Source organism: Charadrius vociferus, unplaced genomic scaffold, assembly GCF_000708025.1.
Source record: "Charadrius vociferus isolate BGI_N301 unplaced genomic scaffold, ASM70802v2 scaffold643, whole genome shotgun sequence".
In the NCBI taxonomy this organism is placed as follows: domain Eukaryota; kingdom Metazoa; phylum Chordata; class Aves; order Charadriiformes; family Charadriidae; genus Charadrius; species Charadrius vociferus.
Window position 1 is genome coordinate 597,168 of NW_009647512.1, and position 17,174 is coordinate 614,341.

The following is a 17,174-nucleotide window of genomic DNA, read 5'->3' on the forward strand; positions in this document are numbered from 1 at the left end:
CCACACTGCTGCTGCGGCACAGAGGGCATTCGTGCCCATCACCCTGGTATCCCGGCTTCTCCATCCCTACCGCCTCTATCTGGATAGGAAACCTTTCACCCCATCAGAGGTGTTGAGTTAGAGGAGCGGGGCCAACCTCCCCGCCTTCGCGCCGAGGCCACGGTTCCGCAGCTCTGGCATCCGCAGCCGGGGTCCGCGGGGAGCCGCCCAGCGCCCAGCCAGGGCAGAAGGGCTCGCCTGCTCCAGAACCGGCTCTTTTCCAGATCACTTGCTGGAAAACAGGGGTGCTCTCAGAAGCACTGCCGGGGGATCACTAATCCCTGGCAGCAAAGACTAATTTCTCAGCTACTTTATTCTCACGGGCAAGTGGATCCTATTTATAGCCCTTGCAAAGCAAAACACAAACCCCAGAAAGGTGATGTTTCTAAAAAAACCACAAAACTACACATGTCCACGCTGAGAAGCGGCTCTGTATGTACCACTACAGACCCTTAACTCCACATCCTACTTTGCATCAATGGAGTACAGGGTTACTATTTCCCTACATAACTTCAGCCAGACACCTAGCATTATTACGCCCTAAATTTGCGTTTTAAAAGGGTGTTTAATGACTGCGCAGGCAGAGTAGCTGGCTCCCTCAAGCACTCTGTCTCCTGGTGGGTGAGACAGTGGGTGCAGTCCTACTGCACTTAGTATTTCTCATATCAGATTTTTCACTGGCAATTCATAACCTCCAATAAAACCAAGTAAGAGAAAAGCTGCTTGTTTACAAGCTTTTTCCTGTTCTGCTCTGCCCAACCTCCCTTACATCGACTAATTGCGCATTCGATATCTTAATGTGATTACAGAGAACAAATATTTCCTGGCCACTTAAGGAACAATAATTCAGTAATCCACTGTGCTCATCTACGCAAATGCTCCATTTTAAGCCTGTCAGGTGTAGTGCCTTTTTGGCACCTTTCTCCAACAAAGCCACGGCTTTTCCTACACAGAAATACACAGGTCAAAACCGGGGAAAAAAAACGTACATAAGTACACTGAATACTCCTGAATTCTTCGATATTCACCCTGCCCAGCTCTAGGCTGCAAGTGTCCAAAACTCTGCAGAATCACTAGCAGAGATGACTGCTCGAGCAGAAAGGTTCAGGTGTGTGACCCAGGCGTGGGGAACACCAGCCAAGGACACCGGCAGGGGTTAACGGCGTTCGCCTCGGGCACATTTCACAGTGACCTTTCCAGCATCCAACCCTTGTGATCTGGAACAAACTGGCGCTTCAGTTTCGGGGACAGGCTCAGAGACCGGCCTTAAGAACAATGAAATGGCTTTCCACATCTGACGTCCTCTCAGCTGCGTCGCAGCCACGGCACAGCCCGTTGCACTTCTCGGCTGCCCACATACCGAATCCAGCGCTTGCACGGACTGCATTACAACACGCCGTAAACACCATCCTCAGCTCTTGGGAGGGTCTCCTTACGGAGGAGCAAGCAGTTTTATCGGTACGCTGGAGTCTAAGAGAGACACCCTTGGACACAAGCCAGCTGTGTCAGCGCAGGATGTTCAACAGAAGGTCACTTCTGTGGAAACCATTAGCTACTGAACTTCAGGAGGCACCTAAATAAGCCAAGGCAGGTACTCAAAGAAGTCAGAATTGGCTTCCCAAGTCTTGACCCACCTGACCTCCTCTAAGAGGTGGAAACAATTACATCAACCAACTCCCACCTGTAATTTTTACCAGGAGGCAATGCTATCCTGGTTCATACCACCGCTGTGTTCTTCATCGTGTCTTTCATAGCATTTTAACACATTAAAGACTGTTCAACCTCATTCGAGCTCCTGCCAACCTGTCCTGTGGTGCACAGAGGAGTTTAGGGGCGAACTCCTGAGCAAGTACCAGAGCAAAACCCTGACCCTCCCACAAGCGTCCAGGGACTACGACTCTGAAGGCTCTGCCCAAGTTGTCCACGCATAGTGTATTAAAAGCTGTCCATCTACTTGTTTCAGAGGATGAAGGCTACTTGCAGCTCAGCGCAGGCCAGAGGGACCTGATCCAACAGACAGCTTGCATACACACCAAAGTCTGCAAACAATTTCCACTGGAGAGAAAACTCCTAGGTTTTAAAACTTCCCCTTCAGTGAAGCTGCAGTTTAGCAAAGTATGAAACTTAAATAAGCCTCAAAGAACAACGAATGAAGAAAGCTGAGGGAACTGCAGGCACAGGAGAATTTTCTGCCAGGCGCAAAATCCTGAGCTGAAGGCTGGAGAGCTGGTTTCCCCTGCGTGCTGCTTTCTTAAAAGACACAAAGTGCTCTGGTATCAAAGCATACTTTATAATCCTCAGTACAAGACCAACACTTCAGCATTTATTCATTAATGCGTTAACCTCACAAATATGGTCAGGTAAGACTCTGCAAAGCAAAACTTTGTCTAAAGAAGAAATAAAATAAAGCCCTGTAAAGTTTTTCCATGGTCTTCTGCGCCACTGAAACTCAGCCACTGCCTTATGGTTCAGAATGAAGCACTGCCGCTTTTGGAAAGCCATAAGCAAGAATCCCAGCATCATTGAGGTTGGAAGGGATATCTGAAAACCGTCTGTGCCCAGCCTCTCTGCTCAACACTGGGTCACCTACAGCAAATCGCTCAGGGCTATGTCCAGGGCTTTTTCTCCTTAAGTGGTTTCTTTTACTTCTCCGAACAAGTCTTTCGGAATGAAAAATTCTCAGACCGTTGACCGTGCAACGAGCATATTGGCATTACTCAACCCACCCCAAACCCTCTCAGGAAACAAACACTTGAGGAACCAAGATCTGGTACCCAGTAACAGTGCTACCCTCTGGTGATGCCAACACGCTCACAAAAATCTAAAGGACTAGCTGGAAGAGAACTACCTGCATATATGTCATGTCCTTTCAGCTCAACCCAACCCTTCCACTCCCCTGGGGCTTGCCCGTTTTGGTCTGCCCAAGGTCTAAGGCTCACAGGCACTGTGATCTAGGGCATCACAAGGCAGCCTACACGATGCTGTGTGTACGTTCGGAGAGGAAGGGAGTATCCAGTCATCTCCTCCCAGGCTGTAATGTTCACTAACTTTAGAAAAAGTTTAAGGGTAATATTTCAACGTATTTTAAACACCTTTGTGACCACACCAGAGACTTATTGGCAAGTGCATGACAGTAGGGTACTTTTATAAAACAACGTTATTTGACTTTATGCTAATAGAAAGATACCAACCTATTTCTTGTCCCAGACGAGATGATTTCAGAGACCCTGCTGAGGACACAACAGCACAGCGACCCAGGCGGCCCACTGTTTCATTGAGGCTTTTCCCTGGTAGGTACTGCTGCCACTCCCAGGTATCAAAAGGACCATCCGACCCCTGTATCATGGTCACGTTCACCCTGTCCCGTAGCTGGCAGAGCAGCTTCTCCGGGCTGAGTTTAGCAGCGTTCCTCTTCCCCTTGTAACTCACATTATACTTGTTCATGGACAGGTAGTTTTTTCTGACCTTCTGCAGCCTGGGTATGAGGTTTCTGGATGAACTGTCCTTATCCCATACCTTCACAGAGTCTGCTGCTTTCTGCAACTTTTCGGCTGTTCCAGAGGTGCTGCCTTTTACTTTGTTGGAGTCACTAAACCAAGTTTTGGGTATCTGACCCAATTCACTGGCTGCTTCATGGAAAAGGCCCTGGGATTTAAGTAGATTCCATTTTTCCGAAGTCCTGTGCAAATCATCACTCTCAGTCTTGAAAGGAACATAGTAGCTTCTTCTCGTCTCTCTCCACAGGCAAACCGTCAGAGCTACCAGTATCACCACAAGAACACAAACAAATTTTTTCAACACATTGATGTGAACCATAGTGTACGGTGCCTCCAAAGGGGACACTGAACACCGGGCAGGCAGCTGGTCCTGGGAGAGAGGAACACATCTCAGTCAAGGCTGCGTGCAGACATGTGTATATTTAAATACTTATCAGTGTGTAGGCAATGGGAGGGGAGAGGGTGAACAGAGGGGAGATTTTAATATTTCAGGTCGTCTAAAGATCTCATTTCAAAGTCCACCACCTCAAACACCAAACAGACAGACGTGAACTGGCTATTAGCCATCGCATGCTATGTAACAGGGATCTGAGGCCACTGCCACTCAAACCATTCTTCTATTCCCTTCCACACGTGACAGTCAAGCTTAACACAGCCAGTACCATCCCAGCAGCAGGGTAAGCCTCCGCTTTGCTTTCCTTCACCTCCCATCCCAGCCAGCCAATACCCAAATCCCACCACTAGCACTTCCAGAACTGAGTTTCTACTTGACCACAGGCATGAATGCTAATGAAGCACACAATGAGCCATATAACTGTGGGGGAAGTAAAAAAAAAAAAAAAAGCTATGAGTTCACAAAGAGTGGGAGTTTCAGCAGTCTGGTACTGACACACTTGGTGACTTCACAGGAAACTTCTGCAAGCCTGCAGTGGGCTTGAGCACACTCCCAACGTGAAGCCTCACTAAACAGCTGCTGGGAGCCAATTAATCCACAGTAGGGTTTGAGGCACATTTGGGTGCATAAATGAACTTGATAAACATTGCTGTAGGGATGTTATGCCTGGAGAAAGCAAAGCCAGATCCTGTTGTTCCTGTCCTCTTTCGTGTTACCTCACATTAGCAGACACCTCCAGCTCCCATCATGTTACAAATGGGGGCAAATGTAGGAGGAGTGCCCAAAGGGACCGCGGGCCGATGGAGGGAACATATGCTGGGGCATAAACACCTCATGAGCAGCACAGTGGACCAAAGACAGGAGGGCACTGCTCATTTCCCTATGTGGCTACTCCGGGATGTGTCCAAGAACATGGGAGCAGTGTCCCAGCACTCCTCAGGAGACAAACACGTGCAGATCAGCGGCCTTTCTAGAGAGACCCTAGTGACAGCTCCTGCCTTGAGCAAGTGGCTGAAAGCAAGCTGTGCTAAGCTGTGGCATTGAGAAGTTACTGAGCTACCAACACACTACCTGGGGATAAAGCAGCTGCTCTCCAACTCAAGTCATTTTTGGCTGTTGGCAGATTTTCTTCTGAGGGTTTAAGCAGGATATCCCAAAACAAAACTGTTCTGTGACGCACCGAAGAGTTCAAGAAACACCTGCAAAGAAAAAGAGAAAAAAATAATAACTAAAAACCTATTATGGAAGAGCCTCGTGGTTCTGGGGATGAGCATGTATTTCCTCAGATAAGCCCTGCGGTCCCACAAAAGCTGCTACCCAGGCACGGAAGGGCCAGCAGCGAACATACTGGCACCACATAAGCCTTTTAAATGCTTAACTGCCCCCTCAAAATGGGCATCTTCCTTCTTAGTCTGAAATCTACTCTCAGCTAAAGCAGGAACCAGCTTGCAGGCTGCCTGCTCTACGCTCCCACCAGACCAACACCCTTCTCCATGGAGAAGGCTCTTAACAGTGGAGCCATAATACACTGAAGGAAAAATCCCAGTGCTGATGCTTAACACAACAAACAGGGGAAATGAAAGAAACAGCTAACTTTTCCTAGGAAAATCTCTTACTGCTTATTCTTGGGTGATTCATGCACTCTTCCTCAAATGCAGTGGCAGAGAAGACTCCCTGCTTTTTTTTGGAGCAAGTGAGTCGCATGAAAAGTTGCCTTATAACATATATCTTAATCCACAAGTCTTCACAAAATAGACAAATGTATTTTAGACTTTACTGCTTCACTGTACCACGGAAACGCAGCAAAAGAAAGGGAGATTTCACAGTATTATACATTTCAAGAAGTAGTTTGCTTGCGCAGGAACTCTGAGTCAGTACAATGCCACATAAGCTGAATTACAAATGCTACACTTCACGGAATAAAATACTAAATTATTAAGGCATCCTAATGCTGACTGCTTATATTTTCTTTTAACTCTGTTAAGGAACTCAACTTGATTTCTTACTGAGCACCCCACAATTAAAAAGCAAACATAGTTCTACCTCCAGTTCTTAAACAACAAAGATTCAAGAAGCACAAGTAATTCTAGCTTTTATTGAAATAATTTCCCCTGCCTTGACAGACCATCTCACTTTCCATTTGCTTGAGAAGCAAGCTCTGGAAAGGCACGCTGAAGCCTTTTTGGCCAGTACGGTTTCAGATGCAGAGGTACAGCAGGCTGGAAGGGAGGGGGGGATGCAGGACATGGCTGCGTTCTCTTCTGCGGGGACTCAACGCAAGGTCCCCCATGCTCTTTGCAGTTCCTCTTCTCCTATGGTCTCTGCACAACACTCCCCCTCCGCCTCTCCCCGGTCCCCTCCGCAGCAGGAGACCCCGGTGGGCCATCCCGCTTCGTGTCTGCCCGGAACCCTCAGGAACAGAGGGCACCACGTGAAGGAGGGAGACTGCAAAAGCCATTTGCTAAAGGGGAAACCACCACTGAGTCAGCCTCCACTGTGTCAGAGGCTCTGTGGGCAACCCACGCTTGGACAGCAATGTTTTCCAAATCGAGAAACACCAAAATAGAGTTGTCCGGTGTCAGCTTAGTATAAAACTGAGACACCTCCCTCCGACCACGCTTCACACAGCCCCCAAACCTGACTTTATTCACGCCGGACTTCTTTACACAAGATGAGCGTCTAGCTTCCAGGAAACTCAACCAGGATCTCCTGCTCAAGCAGGACAGAGCCTCCACACCACAGGAGGTGTCCCGGCTGCCCTGCAGAGCAGAGCAGAGCTCTTCGCTCCGGGCCTTGGAGGGCTCTGCCATGCTTTTGACTTCAGAAGCCTCTCCTGAGGAGTTCCGGGTGTAGGTGACAGCAGGCGCACCTCAGTAATGTCAGCTTCTGTTTCCCAGGGCCAGGATAATCTAGAGGAGTGGCAGGTTCATTGCAGTGGAACAACCTTGGCAAGCTCCTGCTGGGGCACTCCTTCCTGATGCTGCACAGCAGAGGACGCCCAACAAGTCACAACACCTCCTCTCCTCCCTGGGACACAGAAAGGACCCAGAAAACTCACTTTCAGCACCCAGCACAACGTGATCTTCGCCTTCGATGACTGTGCACGCTGCTGCAGCACAAACAGCTATTTTGCTTTGATTTGTAAGTTGGCAAAGTAAGTTCTGCAAGCAACTACATTTTAGCGAGCAACAACATTTCAAGGTACCTTCTGTTCACCAGGGGCTCACTGCAGCACAGTTTAATTACTACTACTATGACTTCACACGATATGATTTTATTTTATTTGCACAAGTGGTGACCTAATGGGCGGTCCCTCTCAAGCATTCTGCCACCAAACCTTTTCCTGCAGGCAGGGTAGGATAGCTCACAAGTGGTGGTCTCTTCCCACACCTTTAGATAAGTCACTTGTGTGCGCTTCTGTATCGCTGCCGTTAGTACAAATGTGCTCTTCTGGAGGCGATGGAAACCTATCAGCTACACAGAGCACAATGTGTCAGCTATGAGTACTGAGAAAGAAAGGACCAAAATAAGATTTCCCCAAACCTGTAAAAATAGTTAAACAAATAGCTGCTGCCCTCTTGAAACCTAGAGCCTGGCGCGGCTGTGGGGTGCAGCACCGGCTGGCAGGCTGAGCCCACGCAGCAAGTCCTCTCCGGGTAAATGAATCCTGTGCAGAGAACAAGTGAATGATGCGGTATCTTCAAGGCACTCAGAGAATCATATCCTGTCCACACACTCTTACACTTAACCTTTATTGCCCTAGTATCCCACTGGACTCAGGTCTTAATCATCGCAGCGCAGCAGAGTACAAAAGCCCATCTCATGTCGCAGACGCTGCTGTCCACCCCGGGAGCTGCAACCAGCAGCGCCCTGGCAGAGAACACCAGGCAATCCCCATTTCCACAACCCACAGCACATTTAGCCTAAAACTGCAAACAACAGTGTCGTCACCTCATTAAACAAAAAGTCTGTCGAGCCCTTACCTGTCTCCTATAGTGACTGACAGCAGACACGCAGGGAAACCGTGGAACTATGGACAAACACAGGAGTACATTTCTCTTCCAGTAAAAGCACACAGCTTCTGAAAAGCTGTGTCATCAGCTGTACCCATGCCCATCCTCTGCACATTTGTTTAATTTGCTTCTTGAAACCACTCACATTTCCCAAACAGCCCGAAGCAACGAATCCTGCAGTCGCGCACCACGCAGAGCCAACCCCTCCTCTCTCCGCTTCTCACCCGCAAACCCCATCGCCACCGACAGTAATCCTTCTGCCTTCGTTTTCTGCACATCGTTCGCAGTTGCACCACCTCCCCTAACACCCTCCCTTCCCCGCTCGCTGCTTTTGCAGGCTGAACCCCGCTTGCCCCAATCCCTCCTTGCACAGACAGCAGTTTTTCCATACCTCCCGCTCCCTCGGCCAACTTCCCCGGCAGCATGAGCAGCCCGCCAGCATCCCTCGATGCCGGCACACCGGGATGCCCCAGCTGCACACGCTCAGGCCACGTGGTCCGGCAGCAACATAACGACAGGGCTGCTTTGTTCTCCTTCCAAAACTTCCTCCACTTCTATTTCCCCCTCCAGACCGTTTCTCAGCCCGGAGCTCTAGGCTGCCGCTAATGACTTCAGGATATTTTGCAAGCGGCACTGACGCACCGAGAGTTGTCCCCAGCACAGGGCGGAGGGCAGGGACAAAATACGAGTGAAGAGCATTATCTTACCCCCGCTGGCGCAGGCTTCCCTTGCCGTTGCGCTGCCCCGGCCACCCAGGATCACCGGATCCCTCGGCAGCTGCTCAGCGTTTTCTCTGGTCCCGGCAGCCCCCTGAAGACAAAGCCAGCCAAGCCCATAACTGAGCCCTTCCTCCTCTCCTCCGCAGACCCGTTATCACCGCTCAACGGCACAGATCTCGTAGCAAATCCCGGTGGGACTTGTGTGGTGTTGTGAAACCTGACCGCTTTGTTTCCTACCCGCTAGGCAGTCACTAATCCAGGACGGGAACTTTCTCATCCCACGACAGCTTAGCAGTTTTTTGTGTGGTTTTTTTTTTTCCCCCCGAAACTCTTGGTGAGCAATGTCACCAAAATATTGAAAATTCAAGCAAGCTGCTTCCTTCTCTCCAGGCTCACCGACTTCTGAAAATGAGGCAAGAGGAAGCAGGCAGATAGATCTGAAATGTGACCTTCTTCAAACAGATGAGGAGACTTTTCCATTAATTCTCACATATTCTACAGGTGTTAGTCATTTTTATTATGTTTACTGGTCTGAAGCAATGGATCCCACCAGCATCCCTCTGAAACGCAATCATGTCAAATAACACCTTTAATTCAATTTAAACAACAGTTTGAGAGATGCAACCCCTGGGGACGGGCACACGCAGGGATCACATCCACCTGTTCCAGTATGTTTCTCACTGGTCTCTCCGTTCATACATCAGCATCATTCACCGGCAGTTTCTTGCCTCTGATATATGCACAAAAGCTTTTTAATTTAGCAAACTGTTCCTCGGTCTTTTTTTGGAGGCTAAATTCATATTTAAACTTAGAGCATTTACATTTCTTTCCATGTTTCCTTCATTTATGCATTTCCATCTGTCCCCACAACTGTGCCGTGCCTAAATACAAAGCAGTAAAGCTTTTTTTCTCAGCTTTTGCTGGTGTAGTTTTTAATGTTTTTCTGCTCCTCCATATGAACATTTTATACTTCAACTACACCTTTTTATTCCTTTTTTGTACATTCTTGGTAGTAACCCTTTCCTTGACCCAGCACCCTCTGTAAAGCGCCCGCGAAGGGAACAATGCCTGGTAGCAGAGGCAGAACGAGTTCACACACAAGTGTGTGAAAAGGGAAAAGACACGGAGGTGTAGGGCAGGAATCCCTCCATTCAAAATAAAATACCATACCCAAGGAAACTGAAGGGGAGAAAAAAAAAAGGGGGGGGGATTTGAGAAGTAACCTTGAATCCACATTTGCTGTTAGAATTCCCTATTCCTGTCCTGGGAGAAGAAAAACAACACAGGAGTCTTTATAGTTTTAAACAAACTCCGATCGCGCAGTTTTGCCAATGAAGCAGTTGTATTTTTCATATGCTCAATATATCAGATGAAAGGTAATAATACATTTGTTAAAGCTAAAGATCTGTCCCTCTGGAGCTGAGTTTCAGAAGATCTCTCTGATTCTCCATTTAGCCTGACCTGTTAATTCAACTGTGCGCATTTCAATTTTGTAAATACGTAAACAAGGAAGACTCACTTCTAGCAATTCTTGGGTTTTTTCCAAAACATCACTGTGCTGTGAAAATAAAACATCTGTTGAGCCATACACTTAAGTACATGCTTCCAATGCCACCAAACAGAACAACAGAAAAAGTGGGGAATGAGGAATTTTTACACGGAAAATGAGGAAAAGAAGCATTTTAAGTGAGGAACATGGTTACATTTCAGAAGACGCGTTGAAGAGCATCTGTACAAGTCACTTGCTAATGAAATAAATCATTGCATTAGTCCTGCCCGCATCAAAAATCTCTGCATGTGCCAGAAAAAACACGCTGCTGTCACAGCTGAAAAAAAAAGCCATCCAGAGAACAGGAGAGGTGGCAGGGCGGTGCACAGCTCTGGTCCACCACAAGCCCCTACCAGGGCATGGTCTTAAACAAAGCGCGTGTTCGGAGCTGTTGGAGCTCAGCTCTGATACACCACTGCACGCTAACGGGTATGGCACACATGGTGACAGATGTGGTCCAGGGCGTCTGAACCATGCAAGCCGCGCAGTTAAGGACATGCCAAAAGTTGGGGCTGCAGTGAGAAGCAGTACGCCCAGCAGCACCCACGGGGCCGAGAGGCTGCTTTCCTGAGACGCGAGTCTCCATTTGCTGCCGTGCTCCTGTCCAGATGCGGAGCAGAAACAAACACGCGGGTGCGGGGACCATCTTCAACACCGAGGTAGCGAGAGGATGGGAGGGATTCCACAAACAGCGCTGCAGCACGGTCATGCTGCTCCAACAGCGGGTGACCGCTAAAGGGACAGTCCTCCTGTCCCTCTGCCCACCTGCTCAGAGACTGGCACCCACAGACGGACGACCTCCAGCTCTGACAAGCGTATCGCCTGACCACCCTTTATTCCAACACTGTCAGGACACCGAAAAAGCTTCTCTTCTCCTTCTGCAAAGCCACGAGCTCCAACCATCGCCCTGGACCAGCAGTAAGTCCCTGACCCTGCTGGCTAAGGGAGAAAGGGGCTACTGCAGGGTACTTTGCAGGTGCATCAGGATGGAAGGGCAATTAAAGTCTTAAGACAGAACAGAATAATTATCAAGGCATGCCATGGTGGAGAATGCCATACGCATTGGAGGGTTACTTGCCCAGAGGGACAGCGTGTTTACGAGCTCCAGAAGAGGACCAAGCTCTCAGCTGGTGGGACCAGTGCCTCTCCGTTACAAAACCCCGCTTCCTACTCCACAGACAGACACCTGCCAAATATTCACAGAATCACAGAATGGTGAGGGTTGGAAGGGACCTCTGGAGATCATCTAGTCCAACCCCGATAATGTTAACACGTTCCTTGTTAACAGTAATGGACAGGAAAGAGACCTCACCTTTGTGTGGTGCCCCAGGCAAGCCCCAGGCTCAGGCAGTGTGTTCGCACTTGGATGCAGTCAGACAGCCACCACGGGAGCCTTCAGAGGGCCGCTCAACACAGAGGCCATATCATGATGGGCACATGCCCACGGCAGCCTCACTCAGTAAGATATTTGGAGGCCACTGCTGGTAACAAGCCTTTTCAATTTCTGAAGTCACCAGTCTCACGTTGAAATTGGAGAGAGAAAGTGCATCACACCACGCATGAACAGCACCAATTCCCAAAAGCGCTGCTTCTCCTCCCATACCCGGACCCACCGGCATCATGGCTTATCATACCCATTCCCACACTGAAGCCAACAATAAAAATTCCCCCGTCAGCTTTAAAGACCAGGGTGTGATCACTCATGTAGGACTATTTACTTTACATGGAACATTAAACCTCCAAATCAAACAAAATGCTTCTTCGTTCCCCCGAAATCATGTGTTTCTTTATGGTGTTTATCTTTTGAAATGAGAGGGGAGCGCTTCTTTACTTTAAATTAGCGGTATGTGGCAGATCAACACTTAATGCCTCTGCAAATATCACTGTACGCCAAGACCTGTAATTGGTATTCCAAGGCCCCAGGACAATAAACACACTCTGTGCCAGCTGCAGCTACACTATCCTTCAGGATAATATTTCTCTGACACCAACCTTTTTGTAGGTGGGCATGATGTCTTTCCATCTCCTCAAGGACAACCCAATAACTCTTTACAACTTGCTCAGCAAAGGATCTAATTCAATTTAACCTAAGTCAGTCAAAGAAGCTTGCAGAACCGCGTCTACTGTTGCCAGTTTTCAGCCCAGCAGCACTACTGAGGTTTGGTTCTCCTCTTCATACCCTGTTGGGGATGGCAGGGAAGGCACTCAACAGCACCACCCCACCACGCCGACTTCACAGGAGGACAGGAGTAAAATGGGAATTCTGGCCGTGACTTCAGAAAGCACTATTCAAACCCCTCTGTGTTAAGCAAAACACTTCATGCATTACATTTAAAATAAATTGGTTTTCCCTAGGAAATCCATAGTTTATAATGTTAAAAGAGACATACAGATGTCAAGAACGTTCATCAAAAAGCATCAGGTGCTGACAAAAAAAAAAGCACATCCTGATGGCAATAAAGAGAATACTAGAATGGACACCCATTAGAGCCCACCAAAGCAAAAAACTTTCAGAGAAATCGTAAGAGAAACTATTTAACGAGCGCTTCAATTACTTATCTGGTAAAAAAAATCAAAATTGTTCCTTCCTATGCAATGAACTTGAGGCATGGAAGACAAATGGAAACATAAAAATTACAGTTAACTATTTTGTCTCTGACAGAAAAGGAGTCAGAAAAAAACATGCTACAATAATCAGACGTTTTTCCATAAGCCGAAAATGCTTGCGGTCGCTCACCATAACCTCGCTGTTAGGCAAGCTAAATTGATACCGCTTCTACCACGCATCATCAGCTCCCCTGGTTAAAGTGAGACTGAAATGACCAGAGGAAAGCCGGGTATCACTCAGCACAGGCTGTCGAGGAAGCCCTCGTCCAAGTTCAGTGCCAGGCTGCTGCAGAGCAGCCAAGGTAGCAGGTACGCAGGAATCCGTATATCCCAAAATCCCAGATACCACTCTTTGTTGGAGCAGCAGCCAGGTTCGCAGAAGTCAAAATATTTGCAGTAGCAGACATCAAATACGCATTTTGCCAAGGCACGTCAGCGAGTCACGTCCTCGCGCAGGCTGGACTTCGGACCTCAATAACAGCAAGCGCTGCGCTGTTTTTTAAACACAAGTCTGATTTATTAATCTGGTAAAACTATACCCTTGTAGCATCATCCCAAATGTATCTACCATCAATAAGCCCACGAGAATGTTGCCAAGGAAGTGACCTTGCCTCAATAAAATTTGGTTTTATAAAGCATAGGCAATGTAAATCTATAGCACAAATCTGGGTGCCTAGATATATTTAAAGAGCTTAAGACACCTCCCACTCCTCAAAGTTTCACATATGTATTTATAAAAACAGAAAACATTAATGAAGCTTTCCTGATCAAGCCATCATTGAAAACCTCCTTGCTATTTTCTTCCCTCAGCATCCCCCTCAGATGGAAAACAGGTTCAGTGGTACCTCCTACCCAAACCCAAGACTGCGTCCTCTGCTTAAGGATCCAGCACAGAGAACGCTTGGCAGGAGCAAACAGGTGCCTCTCAAAACCACGTGCAATGCCCACTCTTTGATGGGATGGAGAACCTGGCAGAGCCTAGCATCAGCTCCAGCTATAAGCTCACAAACAGAGCGTGCCATGCATCTGGCGGCTCCATGGGGCCAGGTACAACTATCCAAAGAACTCCCTTTTTCTTCCCCACTTCACACACCCTGAGAGCATCCCAGCGACGGGTCAGGGTGGTTATGGGCATATTAAGTGGTCTGAAGTGCAACAAATCTACACGGTTGCTGGAGGGAGGAAAACACCACGCTGGTGAAACCAAAACACATTTGAAGTTTACTGAGGTTCAGAGAGGCCAAAACGGCAATAAAGGCCATTTTAGTGTCTCTCCATTCTGTATCTCCTACTCCAAGTGGTTTTAACCTGGTTCTTCCTCAGTCAGAAAACCAGGGGTAGAGCCTGGACAGCCCTACCCAGCTCCTGTCCCCAAACACATCACTCACTTTCTATGGTTGGCACTTCAGAAATAAGTTCAGCAGCAGAGCTTGCAGATGGCAACTGGATGGATCCGCCATGGATCCGAACCACACACCTCCCCTCGAAGCAGGCTGCCCTCTCCCCGCTGGTATTTAAGGCCACAGAAGTTTCACACACACAGGAGTCCGTGCCTCCACGATGAAGGACGCCAACCCACTCTGCCAACCCCGTGGCACTGCCTTACTGGCATGAGCAGACAGGAGTAACGTGGTCACCACCCACAGCAGCAACTGTTCCCGAAATCTGCAGGAGATCGCTCCCCCAGGGTGCCACTAACGGTGGCCCATCTTCCCTGGGTTTGCGCAGTGCCAGGGGAGGGGCAGAGCCGGCCACCCTCCATGGCACCGAGCCAGGCGCACCCAACGGGGTGGCTGAGAAAGCAGGGGGGGAAAAGCGAGACAACCGATGAATCTCGGCACAGATGGGTTTTTCATCAGTGAGCAACTTACAGAGGAAGAGATCCAGGCAGACAATTCCAACAAAAACATGTTACTCCCTGAAGCAGTAAAGGAGGCCCCAGACATTTTTGTATCTCCTCCATTCAGTAACAGCTCTCATACTGCTTTTAGCACAACACATTTCAGCAGTCTTAGAGAGCTCTTGTATGGTCTAAAAAAGCTCTCTGAGCCTCCCAGAGCAATGAAAGATCACAGAATCATAGAATGGTTTGGGTTGGAAGGGATCTTGAAGATCATCTAGTCCCAACCCCCCTGCCATGGGCAGGGACACCTCCCACTAGACCAGGTTGCTCAAAGCCCCATTCAGCCCGGCCTTGAACACCTCCCCGAATGGGGCCTCCACAACTTCTCTGGGCAACCTGTTCCAGTGCCTCACCATCCTCACAGTGAAAAATGTCTTCCTAATATTTCATTTAAACCTACCCTCTTCCAGTTTAAAGCCATTCCCCCTCGTTCTATCACTACATGCCCTTCCCCAGGGCATCACTACAAGTCCTTCCCCAGCTCTCCTGTAGGCCCCCTTTAGGTAGTGGAAGGCTGCAATAAGGTCTCCCCAGAGCCTTCTCTTCTCCAGGCCGAACAACGCCAACTCTTTCAGCCTGTTGGCCCCGCAGGACCAGCCAGCACTTCACTGGAAGAAGGGTTGAGGTATGGGAGGAGGGATGAGATATGGGAGGACAATGTTATTGCCAAGAGCTTGACTCCTGCACACGAGCACGCAGCTCTCCTCCCGTCCACTCAGTGCCACCTGGCCATGAAGACACCAGACTTCCTTCTTTCATGAAGGAAATGCCTCCCAAACATAGAAGTCAGGCTTCTGTCATGCCCAGGACAGATGGCTTCAGAAGAGGCTATTCTCAACCACTGACAATTTCCATTACTAGTAACAACACTCCACTCCTCACCCCCACCTTGTTTTCTAAACACAACTGCTAAAAACAGAGCCATTTCCCAGCACACAGCAGCTGGGGGCCCTGAGATGCGCACACACATAACAGGATTAATTCGGAGAGTTCATGCCCCAAGAGAAGCTCAAGTTTATCTATCTGTAGTGCAGTTTTTCTTTTTATAACGTCACAAATTGGTTCTGTAGCATTTCACCATATCAGTCAGCTTTGTCCTCAGGTCAGCCATTTCACTTCACTGCACTGCCAGTCCCGACTTCATCTTCTTCACCGAGTAAATCCTGAAGGGAAGCTCAAAAAAAGCACGTGTAAAAAAATCAGGGGAGTGGGAGGAGATGTTCCTTATGACTTCTGCTGGTGTCCTGCTGCTGGGAAACACAGTAAACCAAGCAGCTGGTGCAACCAGTAGATGTTAGACCATTCTTGGAAAGCTTCTTTTTGCTGGGTTTCACCTGACTCAAACCCTGTTTGATGGGAAACTGCTTCCCAGTATGGATGGAAGTACAGCAAGCCTGGGGGTGATGGGCAGGTCAGGTCCAATGGTGCGCTCCTGATCCAAAGTCCATCACTGAACTCAATGCTAATCAAGTCTATGCTGCACAGCTCTCACTCAGGAAGCCTAATCCCCAAATCCCCCCAATTCTTTCAAGTAACATCTCAACAGCCCAGACACGGAGGGCCAAAGTGCTTTACTGTGACTTCCCCCACCTCCAAGGAAGGAAACCGCACCAAACGCTTGATGTTCAGTCGAAACAAACCTTTACAAACTAGGGAGAAGGTGCAGAATACTGCAAAACTCACCTCCGAGATGAGGCTGCGCAGCAAACACTCTTTACAGCCGTCTCTTACAATAACACACCTCGACGGACTGCACGGATAAGTACAAATGCCCAAACCACCCACAGCCCGGCAGCAGACACACTTCTGAGCAGACAAGGGACCTGGCGAAATCCAGCTGAGATGTTCCACGTGCACGGCGGTGGCTGCCAGCTGCTGGGGGTGTCTCACAGGACGCCCGGGAGGGTGACACGGTGCCTAGCTGCTTTAAAGCAAGAAGGGCTGTTTCCACACAGCAGCGATCTCACAGGTCGTAACACCCTGCAGGGAGCTCAGGACTGCGAGGGTGGTCTCACGCCACCTCCAGCACATGCCCAATTCATCTGAGACAAGGTCGTATCTTCTTGCTGCTTGACATCTGATCCAAGCTCAAAGTGGAAAAGCACTGGGCTTAAAAGTTGGCTGAACTTTAAACAAGGCTGAGTTTCGATCTGGCTCAGATCGAGCTTTAGGTTAAAGTTACTCATTTATTTTATTTAAACAAATCTGCCTACTTTTACTCCAGCATGCTTCCACGGGACCATTTTTAAAGTTTTTTATTTGGGAATGCCACTGTAGTCTCATGGGATCTAATCTTAGGTGACCCTTCATCTCCACTTTCCTCCCTCTTCTTGCCAAAGGTATTCTTACCAGCGGTGTACGTGGCTCTCCTTTCCATGTTCTCCCCTTCCAGTTCCTCAGGATGGGAGCTCGGCTGCTACCACACAGCCAGCTGAAGGTACGCAGCAGCCCTG

General features: G+C 48.7%; 1 protein-coding gene across 1 annotated transcript in view; it reads right to left on the reverse strand.

Moving 5' to 3' along the window:
* The window catches only part of ST6GAL1 (ST6 beta-galactosamide alpha-2,6-sialyltranferase 1), a 12,577-nt gene extending 8,691 nt beyond the window's left edge, over nt 1-3,886 (reverse strand). Inside the window, exon 1 of the mRNA XM_009880770.1 lies at nt 3,231-3,886. Within this exon, the coding sequence (XP_009879072.1) occupies nt 3,231-3,855 (625 nt within the window). The 5' untranslated portion in view covers nt 3,856-3,886. The remainder of the gene's footprint in view (nt 1-3,230) is intronic.
* Nucleotides 3,887-17,174: the final 13,288 nt, after the last annotated feature.